Source organism: Elephas maximus, chromosome 25, assembly GCF_024166365.1.
Source record: "Elephas maximus indicus isolate mEleMax1 chromosome 25, mEleMax1 primary haplotype, whole genome shotgun sequence".
NCBI lineage: Eukaryota > Metazoa > Chordata > Mammalia > Proboscidea > Elephantidae > Elephas > Elephas maximus.
This window is the reverse complement of record NC_064843.1, coordinates 52,480,567-52,503,173: the sequence shown is the minus strand read 5'-3', so window position 1 is coordinate 52,503,173 and position 22,607 is coordinate 52,480,567. Positions and strand designations below refer to the sequence as shown.

At 41.7% G+C, this 22,607-nt stretch overlaps 1 protein-coding gene across 1 annotated transcript in view; it reads right to left on the bottom strand.

Annotated features, from left to right (window-relative positions):
• Positions 1-22,607, bottom strand: part of SPTLC3 (serine palmitoyltransferase long chain base subunit 3) — a 179,854-nt gene that overhangs the window by 11,840 nt on the left and 145,407 nt on the right. The window contains exon 10 of the mRNA XM_049868957.1: positions 1,032-1,167. Coding sequence (XP_049724914.1) covers positions 1,032-1,167 — 136 coding nt within the window. The remainder of the gene's footprint in view (positions 1-1,031; positions 1,168-22,607) is intronic.

Sequence of the window (22,607 nt, the reverse complement as noted above, 5' to 3'; positions counted from 1 at the left end):
AGTTGTGGTGGCACAATGGGTAAGCGCTTGATTGCTAACTGAAAGATCAACAGTTCAAACCCACCAGCCGCTCCATAGGGGAAAGACTTGACTGTCTGCTTCTGTAAATCTTCACAGCTTTGGAAACCCTATGTGGCAGTTCTACTCTGTCCTATAGGGTCGTTATGAGTTGGAATCGACTCAAAGGCAATGGGTTTGGTTTGGTTTTTAATTCATCTTTAGCAAGTTTGAGTATGGCTCATTATAAAATTATCCATGCCTTAGCGAGAAAAAGCTATTTTTTCTCTTTATGCAGTTGTTACTATTGATCAATTTCAGAGTGGTAATCAGTGGAAAACAACCCAAAATGGGCTTATAGTACCTGAACCCTGTTGCTGTCAAGTTGATTCCAACTCACAGCGACCCTAAAGGACAGAATAGAACTGTCCCTTGTGTTTCCAAGGAGCGCCTGGTGGATTTGAACTGCCGTTAAAATTGGGTGTTAATAGCATGAGCTTTAGAGTAAAATTAGGTTTGAGTTCATGTCTTGGTTCTACTACATCTTGACATGTATGACTAAAATGACTATGGGTAAGTTATTTAACTACTCTTAACCTCAGTTTCCTGATACTCAAAAGGAAAATGCCTGCCTTCCAGGATAGTCATGAGAATTCAATGGGAGAAATCAGAGAGCTTTTTACATGTTGGGAGAGACTTCAGGAATTCTCCCCGAGAAAGGTCTTGGGTCAGAATGAAGCCCGGGATAAATGTTCTGACCCCTTAATTTGCAGTTGAGGCCTAGAGACGTAAGAGAATTTCCAAAATTCACAGAGCCTGGAAAAAGTATCAGCGAGAAAAGTGAGCCTGGCACCTGATTCCCTTCTAATGAAAGCCACAGAAAGGCCCTGCTGATGGTCTGACAGGTGGCTTCTGAGGAGTTGTATGAGACCCCATTCAAAGGGCATAATCCAGTGCTTCTCTGGCATTGAGAGCACCATCTTAGCTAGATTTCCTGGGTTTTAGGTGTTATTCTGAGACCCTTGGATACTTACGCTATTTTACCAGGCATATAAAGGAGCAGGGGAACAACAGGAGACTCCTCATTGCCATAAACAATGAATCCCATTTGTTTTAGCCTCTGTCTGAAGTATCTCGTGTTTTTTGCAAGTTGTTGTACTCTCTGCGTTCCTGAAAGGAAACAGGTATGAAATCCATCAGTTCCCACCAGGAAGAAGGAAATGAAGTTCAGGTCGACTAGGCAAGCATTTCTAAGTCTTTCTGTAGGCCCGGATCATTGGTTAGGAGGGGCTTGAAGACAGGGCAGGGAACTATCTCCTGTTGAGCAGGTTTGGGCTCTGATGCCCAGGTACTGTCATAAGCCGAGAAGGTAGGATCCAGGGGGATGCTGCTGCTAGGTGTACTGCTAGCAAGCAAAGCCAGGATGGGGTGGGGGTGGTCTGGCAGTAAGGAAGGTGAGGAACTATCATTTACTAGATACCTACTGTATACAGGCTCTGGACTAAGTGCTTTATAAACATTGACTTGGGAGAAGGTAATGTGACAAGAAGTCACACACACACATACAACATGCACACTCACACACACACATGCACACAGTCATTAGAGGCTTTTTAGCAAGCTGGGCTGGCCCATTAGATTGCTCCTCATCTAAGTCTCTAATCAAAGGATTTTTCATTCAACCTGAGACCAGGGCTATTGTGTCAGCCCATTGGTAGTGGCAGAGTAATAAAAAGAAGGAAAGAGAGGGACTTCTGCTTTCCCCAGCTGGAAAAGATGACAAAAGAGCAAGCAAAGTATACGTGTTCACAGCAAGGTTACTAGTACTTCAGCTCTATCCTAAGTGTGTGATTTAGTGAGAGGGTCACACGTGTGATATGACAAAGTGATTTAAAGAGCCAAAAGAGTTCTGAAGACACCTGTCTACTCCAGTTCTCTACTTTTTGGCAGCTAAGTGAGTAATCAGCCAAAACAAGAGAGTGTTTGCTCACTGAGGAAGAATGAATATTATTGGACATTTGTGGGTGCTCTTTACTTAAGGAAACTCATCAAGTATCAATGATTGCATTTGATGCAGAATTGCTATTTAGTAGGAATGAGATGGTACAGTTTTAGTGTTTGTCTTCGGCTGACCTCCATTTTGATTGGTCAGATTTCCATTCTAGCTTGTCAGAGCTCCTGCCTTATGGCTATTCAGTATTTTGAACACCTTCTATGGGTGTCTGTAACCTTCTAGATGGAAAATGGGCAAAAGTGTCAGTAAACATGGTCATACAGCCCTTTCTTGGAGAGATGGTCCCAGGTTGTGCTTTGAGAAAGGGTTGAGCAGTGTACATCTCCTGCTCAGCATCCTTCCTCCAGGGAATTATTCAGGTAGCGTTGACCCTACCTTTCCTCTTTGCTATAGGGTAGCATCCTCTCAATTATTAGTTCAATGACGGAACCCAATCTGGCCACATTAGAGCCTTTCTTTCAGATATTCTGTGGGAAAAGTGTAAGCCTGAGGTAATCCTCAAGCTACATCTTTGCCGCCACATAGAGGAAGCCTGCTTGAGAATAATGCTGACTTAGAAGAAAGCCGAGGCACTAGACAGTGAGAGTCCCAATAGCATTATTTGAACCCTTGGGTCCAGCCACGCCTGAGTTAGTCTATCTTTTGGACTTCCCTGTTGTGTGATCCAATACATTTTTCATTTTCTCATTTAAGCTACTTTGAGCTGGGTTTCTGCCACTTACGATCAAATGTGTCTCGAGTAATATAGGTAGCCACTAATTGGATCAGGTGGCCTTAAAAGGATAATATAATATCAACACCCACATAATAAATAGAGTGCACATATATGGAATGTCAACACTGTTATAAGAACTTAACATTTAATAATTATTTTTGTTCTCTCACAATGATTGTATGAGGTAGGTATTCTCATTCCATGTTATAGATGAAGATAAGCCAATTAACTTACCCAAGTTCACATAGTTGGTAAGTAGCAGAGTCAGAGTTTGAAATCAGCCTCTCAAGTTCTAGAATCTGTGCTATTAATCTCTACCCTATGGTGCTCTGCCCAATAGCAGCAATGGATGGCATCTGCCCAGGTAATAGCTGCTGGCTAGATTCTGATGAGAAACCAAAGCTGAGGGGAGATTGGCTGTACCAAATCAGTGGTTTCCAGGTTCTCGGTATTTAGGGAATCTCATTGCTCTGTCCCAACCAAACTTTGACCCAGGCATCAAAATTCTTCCTTCTTTTTTCATCCTCTCAAGCTCAGTAAAACTCTTCTTACTGATAAATGTTTAACATCCAGAATATATAAAGAACTCTTACAACTTAACAACAAAAAGACATAGAATCCAATCAAAAAATGGATGAACACACATTTTACCAAAGAGGGTATATAACAGCCAACAAGAACATTAAAATATGCTCAATGTCATTAGTCATTAGGGAAATGCAAATCAAAACCACAATGAGCTATCACTTCACACCCACTAAGATGGCTATGATTAAAACAACGGGAAAACAACAGGTGTTGGTGAGGATGTAGAAAAATTGGAACCCTCATCCATTCTACTGGAATAACAAAATGGTTTTTTATAGCAGCTGTGGAAAACAGTTTGGCAGTTCCTTGAAAAGTTAAACATAATTGCCATATGATCTAGCAATTCTACTCCAAAGTAGATACCCAAAAAATTGAAAGCAGGAATGTAAACAGATACTTGTACACCAATGTTCATCGCAGCACTAGTCACAAGAGCCAAAAGACGGAAACATCCTAAATGCCCATCAACAGATGAATGGATAAAATGTGGTACAATAATTGACTATTACTCAGCCATAAAGAGGAAGGAAGTCCTCATACATTTACAACATGAATGAACCTTGAAAGCATCATGCTGAATAAAGTCAGTCAGTCACAAAGGGACAAATATTGTATATTCCCACTTATATAAATTATCTAGAATAGACGAGTGTATAGACACCAAAGTTTATTAGTTACCGGGGTGGGTAGGAGGAAGGGGGACAGGAAGACACAATGCTTAGGAGACACTGAACTTCTATTAAGGCTGATGGTATAATTTGTGACTGGATAAGGGTGATGGTTGAACAACATGATGAACGTGTTAATGTTTCTGAACTGTGCATGTGAAGATCACTGAAATGTCAAATGTTTTGTTACATATATTGTTACCACAATAAAAAAACAGTAAGAAAAAAAGACTATGCTTGTTCTATATTTAAGGCTCAAATCCATTGAAAACTTTCAAACTCGCAATTTCTTAGAATAAAATTTCCTCTGCCACCACTAATTTTTGCAACCACGAAATTTATTTCCAAACTTATGGTTGTATATACTAATTTAACCACGAATCACTTTTTTTTGGTATTCAAAGATTATATATATAATCTTAGATTATGTATATGCAGCTAATTTATTAAAAGTATGTATACAAAGATAAAAACAAAAGAAACCAAACAAAAAAACCTCTTACCTCTGCCAGCTGTTAGGATCATAATTATACCAAATTTTTCCAGTAGAAGTTGTAAGGTTGAAGGCTAAGCAAGGCTTTTATCAGCCTCATAGTGTGAGGAGGTGAATAGGGCATCAAGGACTAGAGTCCTGTACCCACCAAAGGGGAGGCCTGGTGAGCTCTTTTCACTTCTGGGGTACCAGAAGGGCTGACCCCAAGAAGTAAGGTGAGCCAGAAGTAGATAGGCCCCCACAGGACACTTTTTTTATCCAATCATCTGACAGTTTTCACTAGGCTCTATCACTACCAAAAGACCTCAGGTCTTCCTTCTAGAGTTTTCCTTTGCTCATCAGAACCAAATAGACTTAACCTCTGTGGAATATTAATTGAGTTGACAACATATGCAGAGAAACGGAGATTTAGTTGAGTGGAACACCAGCCAGAGCAGGATGTTGAATACCCCAGTTGTCTAAGCTTGTTTTCTGTCACTACACTTCACTCAACCCCACCTTCAGAGAAAGATCCCTCCCCAACCCTACCATTTCAAGTAGGCAGGTTGTGATAGAGAAAACATCTGGCTTATTTTATTTTCTCTGGAAGGCTGACTTTTCAACCCCACCATCCTGGCCATAGCCAATTGATGAAGAATGCCCCGACCCAAGGGCCGTCCATTTGAGTGTTGGCCAGTAGTCATAAAGAGGTCAATTACAGGAACTTTGCCAAAGATATGATAAATATGAATTAAACCAATCAGATCCTCTTCCTGGTAGAGTGTGGATTTGAAAAATTTAGAGAGAACCAGCAGTGGGTGTTAGGAGTAGAAATTGACAGCTGTGTAGGGAAAAGCAGAATCTATGAATCTACAGATGGAGGAAGCCATTGGTTAGTAGCAACTCTGGTAAATCATGAAGAAGAGAGGTAAGGCCACTTGGTAGTAAAAAGAACAGGAGAAATGGAAAAAGAGAAGAACTATAGTCTAGTTGGGGAGGCAGACATTAATCAAATAGTCACAAAAAGGAATATAAAATTGCAATGCTAACGAGCTCTGTAAAGGAGTATTATGTGGTTTATGACAGCCATATTAGAGAGATTGGACTCAGACTAAGGAAGGCAGGATACCATGAGTGAGCTGAGATCTTAAGGATGAGCAAGTGTTAACCAGAAAAAGAGCCAGAGGAGAGCATTCCAGGCACAGAAAAAGGTGCAGTGGTCTTGTTGTTTGTAGGAGGGCAGAGTCGTTGAGACTCAGGCAAGGTGTGGTTAAGTGTGGGGCAAAAGGAGACTGGAAACATCTTTCCAGTCAGATCATGTAGGACTATATTGGCCATTTTGAAATGCAGTTTTTACGGGTAAGGTAGGAGGTAGCATGTAGGGCAGGAGTGACATGATCAGGCTTATACATGGAAAAAAATTACTCTAATATCAGCTTAGAAGGCAGAATAGAAAGGGGCAAAGTGGAAACAGGGAATCCAGGTAGGATGCTGTTGTAGAAATTGGGTAAGAAGATGTCCTCTTGACTAGGGTGAAGGCAGTAAACATGGAGAGAAGAGCCTGAATGTGAGACACATTTAGGAGGTAAAGACAGCAAGATCTAATGATTGATCCTGGGGAGAGTGAGAGGTAATGGTCAAGAATATTCCTATGCTTGTGGTTTGAACAACTTGATGAATGCTAATGCTATTCATAGCACCAGGCCAAATACACATGATCAGATTTGGAGATTATAAAGTCTGTCTTGTACAGGATGTCAAATGTGAGACAGATAAGTGGAACACTAAATATCAGAATCTGGAGATATGAATTTGTGGGCCATAAATAAAAAGAAAAAAAAAAGAAATTTTTTTCTTTTTATGTATATAGGTGGTAACTGAAGCACTGGGCATGGGTCAAGCTGAGGAAGAAGAAGGAAAAGGAAGGAAAAGAGAAGAGAGCAGGAATTAAAGAATCCAAGAACTAATGGTTGGAAAGACAATAAGCTTATGGGAGTGGCCAAGACAAAACAGGAACATCCAAAGAGAAGACAAATCAGGAGATGCAATGGTATGCATTGGATTTATCAACATGGTGGTCATTGATAAATATTTTCTTTGGGCACCGCGGATGTGACTTTGGTTTTAAAGAAACAGGTAGATGCAAGTATGGTGTTCATATATCCTTTTCTTTTCCTACCCACCTCCTCCAAAAAAAAAACGGTAAGCCCTCCCTACAAAAAACTCCAGATGTGCAACATGAATACAAGTAAGGAATCTGGAAAGCTGTAGAAACATCAGTGTAAATTTTGTTGCAGATATCGTCTTCTTAAAGCGTTTTGAAAAAAGAACTGTTTCATAACATGCTGCAGTGTCCCTTGGAAACTTGTATGTGTACAGAGAGTAGCTTATTTGGAGGACAGAACTAGAAATTAGGGAGGAGAATATTTGTCTTTATTTAAAAAGAAAAAAATTTCATCCATACATCAAAACTGTCCGTTTGGGGAGTGGAGAACATAAGGAGTAGGGGCAGGAGAAGAAGAAAAGGGCCAGGGGAAGGCTTGTTTTAAAGAAGGTTATTAAAACGAAGGCACAGATATACATCCCAGCCACCAAAATGTATTCCATATGGCCTGTCCCCTTTTGCGTTCAGCACTTTTGTTGATCCTTAGCTGCACAATGAACAGATGACTTCATCAGGCTGGGCCTGATGATTCTTACATGTTCCCCCTCAAAGACGAGAAGGATTTCCTGGCCTGAAAGTGCATGAATGACTTAAATTGCTTTTCCCAGTGGCATTATCTTTGCACTTGCCTGTAATGACTCATCTATCATTGGGCTGCCCAGCTACTTAATTGGCCTGTCCCTTCTGGCTTGATTAACCCAAGTAACTGGATCACCAGCTAATGTCACCACTTCACTGCTTCTAGAGCCTTTGGAGACTTGACCAAATATCATAATATCAATCCTGGCGGTAGCTGATTTGTAAGAACTGTATGTTTTATTCTTGACCTGTTTTTCCTGTATTTGAACAATTTAGCACAGCATGGTTGACAAGCCATCATGACACACTCTGTGGTTACCCTCACATAGGTCACATAAATGCCTTTGAGGTCTTTTGTGTTGGCCAAGATACAGCTCCTCTCAATTACTCTATTGCTCACTCTTTAAAATTGTAAACATTCTCATAGTCTTGGAGGGCCAGAGGGCAAAGGGGAATTTGTACACATAAAATGCTCCTCATCTAGAGAGGATGTGGGTGATTTTATTAATTATGTTGTGCTTTGAGGTCCTTGCTTGAGGAGTGCTTTGTAAAAGTAAAAGGAATTATTTGCACTTGTATGGGAATGGACATGCCAGGGGCACCTGTGCACTTTGGAGATAAGGCACTGTTGCCCCAGCTACGTCACCACACTCCAAGCCCCTAATTAAATAGCTTCTGATCCTCTGTCCAGATATTACATAGAAGATAGGGAAGGTCCCCACTGAAATGAATCAGTGAATGGGTCAGTCTCTTAGACTGTTGTTATTACCTGCTGTTGCATCTGCCCCGACTCATGGCTATCTCATGTAAAATAGGATGGAACTCTGTCCAGATCTGTGCCATTCCCATGATAAGTTACAGATCAGACTATGGTGATCCATAGGGTTTTCACTGGCTGGTTTTTGGAAGTAGATTACCAGGCGTTTCTTACAAGTCCATCTTATTCTGGATGCCCCATTGATACCTGTTCAGCGTCATAGCAACACACAAGCCTCCACTGATTGATGGTGGTAGCTGAGTATGAGACGCATTGGCTGGGAACTGAACTACCAGTGCCCCCAGTCTCAAAGGCAGGATTCCAGAGAGTTTATACAAGTGTTTATTTTGCCACATTTTGGTCCTCTGAGGAGGCTGTTGAGTGAAAAAAGAATAGGCTTTGGAGTTAAATGGACTAGGAATCAAATTTCATTTGGACAACTTAGGTTTTAAAAAATCTGTGTTTTATCTGTAAAATAGAGATAAATAAGCTTATCTCCTGGGAAAACTGGGAGAAGTAAAGGGGTTAATGCAGGAAATGGGTTTAATACAAAATGCTTCCTACTGTGCTGGCACGTGATAGGGTACTGAAAAGGTTACTTTGCTTTTTACATAGAACAGAGTCTCAACCTTGGTGGCACGTCAGAGTCATCTGGAGAGTTTTCCAAACTCTCTTGCCAGAATGCACCCCAGACCAATGAAAGGCAGATCTCTGAGTACGGGACAAAACATCAGTCTTGGTTTCCACAGAGTGCAGCCAAGGAGACTTAGTGTCTCAGAAATAGCTGCTGTTACTGCTCCAAATCCAAGGTGACTGTACACATGGTGTTAGGTGCTTGATGCGTCCTGGTCAAACTATGCTCCTTGGTTGGGTGTGAAAAGTAAAAAGTGGGTATATTTCTTAGGTTTTTCCTCGGCATGATTCCATTCCAGCAGTTACTGAGTGTTTGGGTTCTCAGAGAGCAGATTTTGAGGGGTGACCTGCTCCCCTGACAGCTAACTGCTCCAAAGGATCATTCAGCTTGAGATGAACCCACTGTCCACCTCACCCATCACGAGGGTGGATAAGGTCATGTATGAACCCATCAGCATGACTGCCAAAAGAACAAACAGATCTGTCTTGGAATAAGTAAAACCAGAATGTTCCTTCCAAGCAAGGAAGGCAAGACTACGTCTCACATACTTTGGACATGTCAGGAGGGACCAGTCCTGAAGGACATCATGCTTGGTAACGTAGAGGGTCAGTGAAAAGGAAGACCTTTAATGAGATGGATTGACACAGTGGCTGCAACAATGGGGTTAAGCACAACAACAATTGTGAGGATGGTGCAGGACCGGGCATTGTTTCACTCTGTTGTACATAGGGTTGCTATGAGTCAGAACTGACTCGATGGCACCTAACAATAACAACAACATGAACCAGTCAGTGCAGACAACCTGAATGTCACCATTTCATTAGTTCAGATTTCAAACTCTGCTGCTTAAGAGCTCTGCTAGGTTAACGGAGGCCACACATACTTTAACCTTCCCTCCAATGCTGTTAAAACAAAAACAGCTGGGGCAGGAGAAGGAAAACAAATAAAACACAAAGGGTCCCACTATAAAGCTTTGCAGTCCCCTAATAAAAACAATGGTCTGTGGCATTTCCAAAACTATGTTTGGGACAACTGAATCTCCAGAGGGCCAGAACGCATTATGGACAGTGGAGACTCCCAGAACGAGCTGTCACAAGTTAAAGAAAGAAAATTTCTACTCTGCCGAGTTGGCATGCAAAGAAAGAGAGGCATTTCCCCCGTAAGACTAAGCGAAGGAGACGGATTTGATGACCTCATGGGCCAATACTACTGTCACACTACATTTTTTTCAGACTTTTCAAGCTCACTTTCTCACAGAGGAAACACGAATATGCCCAGTTGCCACAAGGTGACTTATTTTATTATTTCCTAGGCTTAAAAATGTACATACAGAAACACATACTGCTCACTCCCACCTCAAATTATTTAGCACACCAGCATGGTTGGAATAGTGATGGGATAGTCTAAAACCACACTTCTAGGCAGCAGTCCTTGGAAAATGTGGCCCTTCTCTTTAGAGATGGGAAGTACCCTTCCATAGAATGTTTCTTATGCTTTAAGTTGATCTTTCTGAAAAATTAACCCGAGGAAAATCAGATTGGTATGAAAGAATGCCTGCAGGGTCTAAGAGTGCCTAATTCCCTGCTTTTCCGCCTTCTCTGTCTGCCCCTGGCGTGAGGACCCATCCTGTGGGCAGCGGACGGGGGAGGGCGGGGGGAGTGATGGACAGAGGCCTTGGAGTAAATTTTCGACATGGCAGCAGGAACCCAGCGTCTGTTATTTTAAGCACTGGACACCAGACAGGACATTTTGTTTCCAACACACTCAGGGGCAGAGAGATCTCAGGAAAAGATCAAGAGGCTACAGGGCAGCAAGAGTCATAAGAATCACATTGGCAGTGACAAGCTTCCCAGGGGGATGGAGAAAACAGCGTTTGGAGTGGTTTGTGGAGAGGAACACATATTTTTATCAGGCACTGAAGCTATGCCTTTTGATGTCTAGATTCCGAGGTTACGGCATGTTTTATAGTCACATCCACATGTTCCAAGGACTCTCCTGGCAGTGCAGGCATACCCTTGTGGAATGCACGGAGGAGCAGCTGGACATCGAGGGTGGATGGTGTCTGCATGGCCTGATCTCAAGGGCCTTGGGAACAGGCCCCTGCCTCCACTTCTCCACCCACTGTTGCCATACACCTTTAGAGAGTTAATTCACAACGAGGGTTGGGAATGGACATCTAAATGGACATCTAATGTGTACCTACTATGAGCCAGAAACTGTGTTTTTTTTGGAGTCCCTGGATGATGCACATGGACAAATGGTTAATGTGCTCACTCGAGGTTCAAGTCCACCCAGAAGCACCTTGGGAGAAAGGCCTAGTGATCTACTTCTGAAAAGTCAGCCGCTGAAAACGCTATGGAGTGGGGTTCTACTCTGACACACACAGGGTCACCATGAGTCAGGGTAGACTAAAAGGCAACAGGTTTTTGCAGATGAGGAAACTGAGGCTTGGAGGTCACTAATGCGCTACTCAGCTGACCTGGAAACTGGCCATGACTACGGGACTATCAAAGTTGGCTCTTTGGAAAGAAGTTGGCAAGTTCACTCATGATGATGTGTGAATTCCATGAGTCAAGAGTTTATACATTTCACAAATGAAAGGGAAGCACTAGGTACAGGAGCTGGGCCTGCTGATAAGGTAGGCATATCAGACAAAAAGAAAAAAAAATTCCGAGACTGTTTGGAAGGAAATTATCTAATAGGAGGCAAGGCAGATATCAAATAATATATAGTTGAAATATGTGACTATGAAGTGAAATAATTGAAATAAGCAGGCTTTTCATATAGTACTCCTTCACGGATATTTATAAAAGGAGTTATAAGATTTAATGTTAATTTGCATTTAAATATAGAGTGATATCTTAGTAGGTCACTAATTATGGAATTTTAGACATTTAAAAAGATACTTTAGGAAGAAAGGTCTGGTGAGCTTCTTCTGAAAATCAGCCAGTGAAATCCCTGTGTGTCACAACAGTCCAACTGACAACCGACCATGGGGATGGCAGAGAACCAGGCAGTGTTTAACTTCGTTGTGCATGGGGTTACCATGAGTTAGGGGCCAATGCGACAGCAGCTAGTAACAACAACAATGAAGTAATTTGGGAGGCCTTCTGGGAACCTTATAAGTTAATGATTCTTACGCAATTCTTTTCGATCACCTCATGGACATAGGAAAACTGGACAGTGAGTAAGAAAGACCAAAGAAGAATTAATGCCTATGAATTATGGTGTTGTTGAAGAGTATTGACTATCTCACAGACTGGCAGAAGAACAAACAAATCTGTCTTGGAAGAAGTACAGTCAGAGTGCTCCTTAGAAGCAACGATGGTAAGACTTTATGTCATATACTTTTCACATGTTATCAGAAGGGACCAGTCCTTGGAGAAGGACATCATGCTTGGTAAGGTAGAGGGTCAGTAAAAAAGAGAAAGACCCTCAACGAGACGGATAGATACCATGGCTGCAACAACGGGCTCAAACGTAAGAATGATTGTGCGGAGGGCGCAGGACTGGGCAGTGTTTCGTTCTGTGTACACAGGGTTGCTATGAGCGGGAACCAAATCAATGGTATCTAACAACAGCAACAACAAAGCAAGAGAACACACCAGAGTCTTCTGGGATTTTTTTTTCCCCCTCAGAATTCATCCAGTAACTCTCTTTTTCCAGAGATTCTGCTCCAGAAGGACTGGGGTGGACCTTTTAGAAAATGTGTGAATAATTGCAGTGTGCATCCCCATTTAAGAACCACTGCACCAAGGCATAAATTATATTGTGGTTGTTGATTCTACAAAAATAGAAGATTGATCCTGAGGAACCAGGATATCAAAGTATTTTTATACTGAAGCAAAGGGTCTGTGTGTCAGGTTCCATCTGCCCCTTAATCTATAAACAAGCCACTAATCATCTCTGAGACTCAATTTACTAATCTGTTAAATGGGCATGATAATATGAGCTGCTCTGCCTATTTCCTAGGACTTTTGGGAGGATGTTTAATTCAGCATATGTTTATTTAGTACCTGTTACAGGCAGGTGGGCTGTTGAGTTCAGTGGAGGATTAAAATGAGCATGTCTACTATTTTCAAGGGGCTTTTTCACAGTGGTTAAAAGCTCGGCTGCTAACCAAAAGTTTGGCAGTTCGAATCCACCAGCCACTCCTTAGAAAAACTATAGGGCAGTTCTGCTCTGTCCTATCAGATCTCTGTGAGTCTGAATTGACGGCAATGGGTTTCGTTTTTGTTTGTTTGTTATAGATGAGAAAAAAATAACAATCATAACAGAAGGTAGAAAATTTACTGCACCCACGTAGAGGCATGAAGAAGTGCTCTGGAAGTCTAGAGCAAGGACCTAGAGGTGGTAAGTTAATATGTTATGTACCTATGTTTGTAAAGGACTTGGGGGCAGGGTGGGTAATTTACTTGCCTGTAATGCTTAGATTACTGTCAAGAAAGAATCATGAGGTCAGATCTCTGAGAGCCATGAATACCACTCTAAGAGTTGTAATTTTTTTGGTGGGTAATGGGGAGCCATGACAGCACTGTGAGCAGATAAGTAAGATGTTTCAAAGGGTCTAAGGAGAAGAAGCTCATTGTATATAGCGCATGGATTGGTATGAGTGGAAGAGTGGAGGTGGCAAAACAAGTTACAAGGCCAGAGTGGTAACAAACTTTTGAAGTGGGTGAGAAGTATTATCAGCATCTCTTTCTATTTGTGGCAAGAAGGTAAAGGAGGTGGAAAAGGACAGGTCCTAGGCTGACTAACTGAGTTAATGGTGTTACATGAAAGCGTTCTGAGAAACAATGCAAATCAAAGTAGCCATCAGGAAGCCTTACCCGAAGCAGCTCCCTATATACTTGATACTTCTGAATTTCAAAGTATTTTCTAGAGAGGGTGCCCTGAAGAAGCCTCAGAGAGATGGGTGTGGGGAAACGCTGAGGGTGAGGTCTCACAGGCAGAAGATCAAGCCCATCCCTCTGTCCCCACCTGCTTTGGCAAAGTGCTCAAAGACTTTCAAGCCCAATTCCCTGGGTTTAGAATCAGCTCTACTATCTTGGGCAAGGTATTTCATCTTTCTGTAACTCAGGTTCTTTATTTGAAAAATGCGGATAATGATAATAATAATGCCCATTTCATACTGCTATTATAAAAAAAAAAACAGAGTGTCTGGCACACAATATGCCCTATATGAGTATTCATAAAAATTTTTAAGTGTATGTTTTATATAATGGACTTCTGTGTACATTTCATCTGAAAAAAAAATTATGGTTCAAAAATATTAAAAACCAGAAGTTCCTGAGTAGTGCAAATGGTTGATTGCTTGACTACTAGCAGAAAGGTTGATGGTTTGAACTTACCCAGAGGCACCTGGTGATCAGCTTCCAAAAGGTCATAACCTTGAAAACCCTATGAAGCAGCTCTACTCTGTACACATGGGGTCTCCATGAGTTGAAATTGAGTAGATAGCAAGTAACAACAATAATACAAAAACATTAAAAATCATTAATTTGAACTAAAGACTTGATTGCCTAACTTAGACCTGCTCTCTAAGGCTGGGCCCCTGTAAGAGATGTGACTAACCAATCTGGTTATCCCTGTCTGCTCTTTAGTCTTCTTGGCGCCTGGGACATTCTCACACCTTCCTATTTCCTAGAATTAAGTGTTCATCAAAATAATTTTCATTCTCAATACTGAAGTTGAGGCAGATGATGACCGGGACTCTAACTACAAAAAGTTCCTCTATTTTATAAAGGGCTGAAAACTTTATGGGCATTAATGAGTAGTTAAGACCTAACTAGGTCCGGGCGCTTCCTGAAGAAGAGATTGGAAGAGAACGAGGGATTTGACACGAGGAAGATTCTCCATTGTGGGCTTTGAAAATGGAGGAGGCCATGTGGCAAGGAATGTGGGTGCCCTCTAGGAGGTGAGAGCCAGCAAGGAAATGGGGACCTCAGTCCTACCACCCAAATAACTGAATTTTGCCACAACCACATGAGCTTGGAAGAAGACTCAGAGTACTAGTTGAGAAGGCAGCTGGCTGCCACCTTGATTTCAGCCTTGTGAGAACTTGAAGAGAGAACATCTTGTGCCCAGACTCCTGGCTCAAGGAAATTGTGAGATAATAAATGAGTGTTGTTTTAAGCCACTAAGTTTGTGGTAATTTGTTATGCACAAATGGAACACTAGCACATTCTTTCTAGCTCAGAGGGCATGCTGGGCTTCTCCAGGCACAAATCCACCTATCTTAGCCTTCCCTAGCTGTGGCTAGTGAGGTAGCTGGTTTTCTTAACAAACTTCTCCAAACAAGAGTGCCCCTGGGTATGGCATCCACTGCATTTAAGGTCTTTGCAGCTTAGCGGAAATGAGCCTGTGACTGGAAAAATGCCTCAATGATCTACAAAGACCAGTGTGGAACCTCAGCTCCCCTTACTCTTGAAGTCGTTGTAGACTCAATTGCTTTTTCCTTCTCCAGTTGTACTGACCCAGTGTGGGATTCTATGATGTTTCATCACAATGCCACTCCCCCCACCTCAGAGTCCTTCCACACAGGGGAAATAAATGTGAGGAGGAAGCTTCTACGGGACTCACATTGTAAAAGGATATCTTGTTTGTACGTCAGGTGGAAGGAAGGGCCACACTATCCTTCCACCCTAATGCCACCTAAAAGACAAAAAGATTCTCTTTACATTCTTGTTAGGTACATTTTTTTTTAAAGCCTCTAAGAGAGTGCTGAATTTACTGAGCTGCCATAAAATTCCGCCCTTGGCTGACTCTAAGGTGAAGGCAAACAAAGGGACAGAAGGGTGTAGAACACTTTGCTAGCCATTTCTTCACAACCAGGCAAACTTCCCCACCTAGCTAGAGCTCAGTTTGCGGGCTAATTTAGTGTTTACTCGAAAAACCCAAGTTGTCCTACATGTACTTAAGCAGCACGGGGCAGAGAGGCAATGACTGTCACCTTGCTTGCTAACCCAACTTTAGGCATGCACACACACACACACAGACACACACACGACCAGGTAGAATTTTTTTTTACCCCCCAGCACAGGTGATTAATCATGGATGGAGGCAGGCTCTCAGCTGAAAGCCAGCGGAGCGTAGCTCTCACCATCTGTTTTGCATTAGCTATTGCTGAAATGCCAGTGGCCTGAAACCATTTAGAAAACACAGCCCTGCATGCCCTCTGTCCCTTTCTCTGCCTCTCTCTGCATCTCCAGCTGGTTACCAAGTGCCAAATGTATTTAGGAAGCAGCAGCTAGCTCCTTCCTCATCAATGCCAGGGTCCTTCAACACTGGGGCCCCTCGGGTGATACATTCAAGGTAGCGTTCTCTGTGGACTCCTCTGGCATTCACTGAGGGACCGGGGAGGGACAGAAATAAGGACATTGCTGAGTTTGAGGGGAGAATCATTATAGGAGGCCGGTTTTGTATTCCTTGAATCCTCTGCTGAAATAGATGTTGAGAAACATAAGCTGACCTTTTAAAACTTAGTGTCTAATTATGCCCCCCCGTCACAATCCTTTTTGGTGTTCCCAGTCTCTTCCTCAGAGAAGACCTAGAATTCTGAGTGACTATTAAATCTCAACCAGAACAGCAGGGTAAGTGTTATGATGAAGATGGAGCAGTGTGGTTTGTAGCCCCAAACACTGGGTGCTGAAGAAAGGCAACGTTTTACTAGAGCAGTTTGTAGCTGTTATCTCATGTCAAATATCAACAGTGGGAAAGTGAGACAATTCCTCTCTTGAACGCTAATTGCTGTTATCTAGCATATTCGTTGCTTCTCCCCCCTCAAAGTCCTAAATCTTCCCACTTAGTCACTCCCATTTTTAAACCTATCAAATTCAAGTGTAAAAATATGTGTGCCCTATTCTAGGGAACAGAACAAAGGTCGAAGGTCACAGCTGGAAGGCTCTAGAGCCACTTTCTCCAAGCCCACTTTGGGTTAAAAGCAAGGGTCACTGCCTCACCTGCCAATGGCATGATACAATTTTACAAATGATCATGATGAATAAAGTAATCAATGCAAAAGGATTTAAAAACAAGGCATGGTTGTGTTTTTCTGTGAGAATGCACTATATTTTCACTCTCATTCTTTTACAGTTTATCTTAAGCTTTGTCTCCAGAAGGTAAAGAAAAAAATTATTCAGGGTCATAAATTAATGAAGTTAATTGAAAGAAATAGAAATTTTATTTAACTCCTTAAAAAAAAAAAATCAGTGTTATGGCACAGAATGAATTATCTTAAGCAAATTTTCCCAATAGACATAACCATAGAAGCCAACAGCTTTTATTGCTTCCAAAATGCTTAAAGTGATGAAATACTTAAAGTGATGTTGGGCAGGATCATATTTTCATACTAACTCAACTTTGATATGAGGTCTCCTCTCCAGTTTTATTTTTCTACCTGGGCTCAGAATCTTCTCTTGTGGCTGGTTCCTCAACTAGTCAAGGGCTGGGTGCAAACGTGATAAATATCAGAGGCTCAGTCCCCGTTCAAACCTGTTAGCTTGCTTTCAGTACTCTCCCCAAAGAAGGGAGTGTCCTAGAATAAACCCATCCAACTCATATAAGTAGTCTCAATGCCCATGTTTTTGAATTGCAATTTTCATTTTTCTGATAATGATGCCATTTTCTGTCCCGTCATATCCTCCCTTTCCAAAAAGTATGTCTGTAATATCTGTAAGTATGTTATGATTTCCTACAGGATACATCCTCTCCTGTTCTGATCTGACTTCTGGAGCTGTTCCAACTACATGTCATTTTAAGTTCTTCTGGGGAAGCATTATCTTCAGGGTCCCCTTTATGCCTCCAGAAAGTGCACAGCATGGGAATTTAGTGAAACAATAATTAAAATGACACCAATATCTGCCATCTGCCTGGGACTAAGTTTTGTGAAAAAGAAGGCAGAAACAGTTGTAATAGAAGTCAGACTAGTAGCCTTGAGAGTCTCTATAAAAGGAAACGAGATCTGCCTTCAGTCTTTGTGATTTTATTTTTATTTTGTTCTTAGTTGCTTTTATCCTATTTCGAGTTAAGAGTTTATTTACTAAGTCAATAGGGAGAGACTGGGAAAGTGTCTAAAATATATAACGTCTTCCTAGAGCATATGTCCATCAGAAAGTCTGGAGAATGAATGCCTTGGACTGAGGTTAAGTACTACGGCAAAGACTGGCTAAGCTATTCACCAAACCCATTTCCTCTTCCTAGTCATATAAAAAAAATAGTTAACTTAATTTCCCAGGCTCCTTTGTGGCTACACAAGGCCATGTGACTGAATTTGGCCAATGGAATGTGGGCAGAAATAAAATGTGTCTTTTCAGGCATGGCCCATGAAAACATCAACCCTGATCATTCATGCTCTTTACCCCTCTGGCAGAAAACTTGGAAGCCATATGTCGAAGCTGGAGGAGTCACAGATGGAAGGAAGCTGGGTTCCTGGGAGAGGAAGACTTACCCAGTAGGAACACTCATTTTGGGCATTATATGAGCAAAAAATAAATTTCTATTGAGGTGAACCACTGATTAGTTGGGGTTTGTCTGTTACAGCAACTAATTCATTTTAATTAATACAGATCATATACAGAAGGACACCACAGAAAACTTTCAAGAATTCAAAATACCTTTCCTTGCCTGTATGGTATAAAGGGAAACCCTAATTTTCTGTGGGAATTTTAGTATTTCAACCTCTCATTACTTGTCTCCAAGTAATGTCATGAGAACATGGAGTTTCCTGATTGAAAAAGACCATAAGTGCAAATCATCATTAAAATGGGGAGGGCAGGGAAGATGGAAAATACCATTTTAGATACTTAAGAATCAACTTACCTCCTCTATTTTAGAAATGCACTTCAACTCGGACAGAGAGGATTAGTTGGTGCCCAGTCCTCACTGATTACTACGTATAAAAAGTCAAATGCACTTTTGAATTTTGCATGGTGGCTCCCTAGAAAACCATAAGTGAGGGATTCAGCTAACTGTCTGGGTAATTAAAGGAAAAACTCCATATTTGCTTCTGCTGTTTGGGTAGCATTGGCTGAATTACTCACCTTACTCACTCACCTCTATATTTGATGGCGTCTAGACCTTAGTATGAAAAATGAAATCACTGCCTTGATTTCATTTTACTTGGATCCACAATCAACACCCATGGAAGCAGCAGTCAAGACATCAAAAGGCACATTGCATTGGGCAAATCTGTTGCAAAGAACCTCTTTCAAGTGTTGAAAAGCAAAGATGTCACTTTGAAGACTAAGGTGTGCCTGACCCAGGTCATGGTATTTTCAATTGCCTCATATGCATGCAAAAACTGGACAATGAATAAGGAAGACCAAGGAAGAGTTGATGCCTTTGAATTACAGTGTTGGTGAAGAATATTGAATATACCGCAAACTGCCAGAAGAACAGATCTGTCTTGGAAGAAGCACAGCCAGAATGCTCCTTAGAAGGGAGGATGCAGAGACTTTGTCTCATACTTTGGACATGTTATCAGGAGGCATCAGTCCCTGAAGAAGGACACCATGCTTGTAAAGCAGAGGGTCAGTGAAAAAGAGGAAGATCCTCAATGAGATGGACTGACATGGTGGCTGCAACAATGGGCTCAAACAGCAATGACTGAGAGGATGGTGCAGGACGGGGCAGTGTTTCGTTCTGTTGTACATGGGGTTTCTATGAGTCAGAGCTGACTTGATGGTACCTAGCAACAACAGATCTTAGCATATGTAACGTAAAACCATCCATTTATCAAAAGAATAGAAAAGGAACCCTAGATTTGGGCCCATGCAAGCATTTACCCGTGAAGTGACTTTAACTCCAGTATTTGAAACAAAATAATTCTATAGGCAGCCTCCGAAGAAATGATGCTGCAATTGTTTATAAATGATTGGATTCCAAGGCTTGTCCAGGAAATCTGCTTAGCCCCAAACCCAGTCATTCGGTACCCATTTTGTCATATATTTGGTGCCTAAGGTACAATTAATTAGCTAATCACTACCTATTTGGAGGGCTGGGTTTTCCAGGAAGGAGTGAAATAACATAATAGGAGGAAAAAAAAAAAAAAAACAAAAAACCCTGCAGAATACTGGAAGAGATAAGGGTGATTTTCTGACTAGGGCCATTGAGATAGGACTTACAAGGCTGAAAAAGGGTTTAGGAGATAAAGAAGTGGGTGCAATGGGTTGTGGGAAGAGATGAGAGTCTTCCAGACAGGAAATACCATGGGCATGCATTAACCTGTTGCTCTTGAATTGACTCCGACTCATAGCGACCCTATAGGACAGAGTAGAACTGCCCCATAGAGTTTCCAAGGAGTGCCTGGTAGATTTGAACTGCCAACCTTTTTTGTTAACAGACGTAGCTCTTAACCACTATGCCACCACGGTTTCTGAGCATGCAGTAGGGAGGTGGAAATGCCCGGTGAGCAGCTGATAGGATGTAGCTCAAGCCAGTCAGTCAACAGGTACTGATTGAGTTTGGGAACAGTGTACCTGCCCTCATGGCCCGTAGGGGAGACAGACAATAAATAAGGAAGCAAATGCATAATCCCAGGTGGTAACAGTGCTACAAGAAAAAAAAAAGAAAAAAAGATGCAGAACAAGGGAGCGAGTACCACAAGAGAAAGGGGGAGAGCTACTAGAAAGTGTAGTTAGGGATGGTTTCTCCAGGGGCACATTGAGGGTAAGGAGCACCCAGGGGCAATCTCTAAGTTGTGCCTCCCCCCTCCCAGCACACTTTCCAGATGAATAGATGTTTGATAGTGGCAACCATCAACAGAAAGGCCTTTCTCCCTCTTGTCTGGCTGCCTCAGTCGGGCGTCTTTCATATTTATGACACCTCAGAATATTATTTCATGCCTCTTCTGGTACCTCCTTGGACTTGCATCTGGGGGCAAGTGCCCCCTTTAGCCTCCTGCTTCCCCCCACAATGTCTTTAGGTCTCTCTGGGTTGGTGGCAGGAACTAGAACAGTCACTCTGACCTGAACCCCCATTATAAGCTGTTCCAAGTCCAGATATAACCTGGGCTTCAAGTTTGGGCTCTGGGCCTGTCCTGAGAGATGAGCTGGTGCAGCAGAAAGAACAGGGATACTGGAGTGTGGGCTGGGGGGGAGGGGTAAGGAAGGTCTTTGGGTGGGAGGGGTCAAGAATGAGGGAGGTCTGCAAGCCTCTAGGAAATCAGGAGCGTCCCCTATTGTCTTCTTTGATTTGGGGGAGAAATTCTCTCTTTTTTTTGTAGGGCTGAGAAAATTTTTATCATTTCCAATTTTGCACTTACTTTGTTTTTCAATAGGTCTGGATTTCTTTAACAGAATATATACTCCCTCTTCTTTCATTTTTTCCTTTTTTGGGTAGAAATCAACAGTTATGTTGAGTCCCACAGATCTTCTCAGTGAGTAGAAGCAGGAATTTTGCCATTAAGAGACAGAATACTCCATTTTAATTTTAGAATAGGCAATGTCACCATGGGTTAAAAAAGATCACTTCCTGTTCAGGAATAGTAGAGAGCTTAACCCTAGAGGATGATATTCAAAGGAAAAGAGAAGAGTAATTCCATTGGCTGGAGAGCCTCATTCCCTAACCCTTCTCAAGGCAGCATGGTATATAAACAGAACTCTCAGGCCACAGTAACACGCTCCCCACAGATGGAATGTTTTGAACACTTCTCAAGTGATCCAAGAAACGAAACCTCAGAATGATTTGGTGTGAGGAGCCCTCTGTTGGTGAGCACTCTTCTTAATATTTCCTGCTCAGAACAGGAGCAGATAACATTTTTTTTACTTTCTAAAGGCAAAGGAAGCCTGGCTTAAGGAAGAATTCCTTATACCGGCGCAATGGCCAAAGAAGGGCGTTTAGTTCTAATTTGCAGACTCAGTTTCCGTATCCTTCTCTTGTTGGCCTTCTTGCTGAAGTCCACCAAAATCTGGGTTTTCATGCTCTGATAGGCTTTTTTTTCTACACTGAAAGTGAAGAATTGAGGTAATCATCTGAATATCTAAGTTTGATTGATAATATCTGAGATGTTTGAGAAAGGATAACAGTAAAAGCATGACTATTTGTGTTCTCTTTTCGCAGCAAGAAATCCTGCGTACTGGATCCAGACAACATTAAATTAAAACAAAAACACTCCACTGTTGTTCCATCTAATCAAACTCCTTGAGCATCTTGTATAACCAACTGCTTTATTCTTGAAAGATCATAACTTGTCATTCTGCCTTAATTTTACCTTTAGTTTCCCCCAACTACAGACTATCCATACACATCCTCACCCAGAAACTCCTTCTGTTTAAGGGCAGAGAGGAGCCAGTGTGACTTTGAAGAAAAATAGAGAAATATATTTTTCCTAACTTTATCATTTAAGTATAAGAGATTTCATTAGCAATGATGCAGGTGTATTCTACTGAAAATGGATATTCTACATTAAGAATTGAAATTCTGTATGCATTCTCTCTTGTAAGTAAATTTCCTCTACTTATTTTCCTTCCTAGGCATTCTACTGGCCACCTGATTATATGTGGATCAAATATCTTCATGCATATGGTAGCAGAAAGTGGCTTTGTGGTCCAAAAAGTTGGTGATTACTGCACCAGGCCAGCACTGGAGTAACAACAGAAAGACGGTTGATGAATCACAGACATTGTTACTTTTTCTTTAGCCATTTTGGTGAAATAAGGGACGATTGAGCCAATGGAGCTACCCAAATTTAAGTACGGGCCTGTTAATTATAACTAGAGTATTCCAAGAGTGTTCATGTCTTTGATTAAGTTTTGTATTAAAAAGATTGATTCTATACTATGAGTCGGAATCGACTCGATGGCACTGGGTCTGGGTGGGTATACAACAATTTTAAAAATATCCATGGATTTAGTTCTTCAGATAAATGAGTCTGCAGATCTAAAAACTGCCCACTGGCAAGGAGAAAAAGTAAGTGCTTGATAAGACATATAGCTGCTATTTCATTCTGATATGAACTTGAAAGCATAGCAAGAACTACAGTATCTCATATTCAATAGATGCATCAGGTTGAGCAGCCCT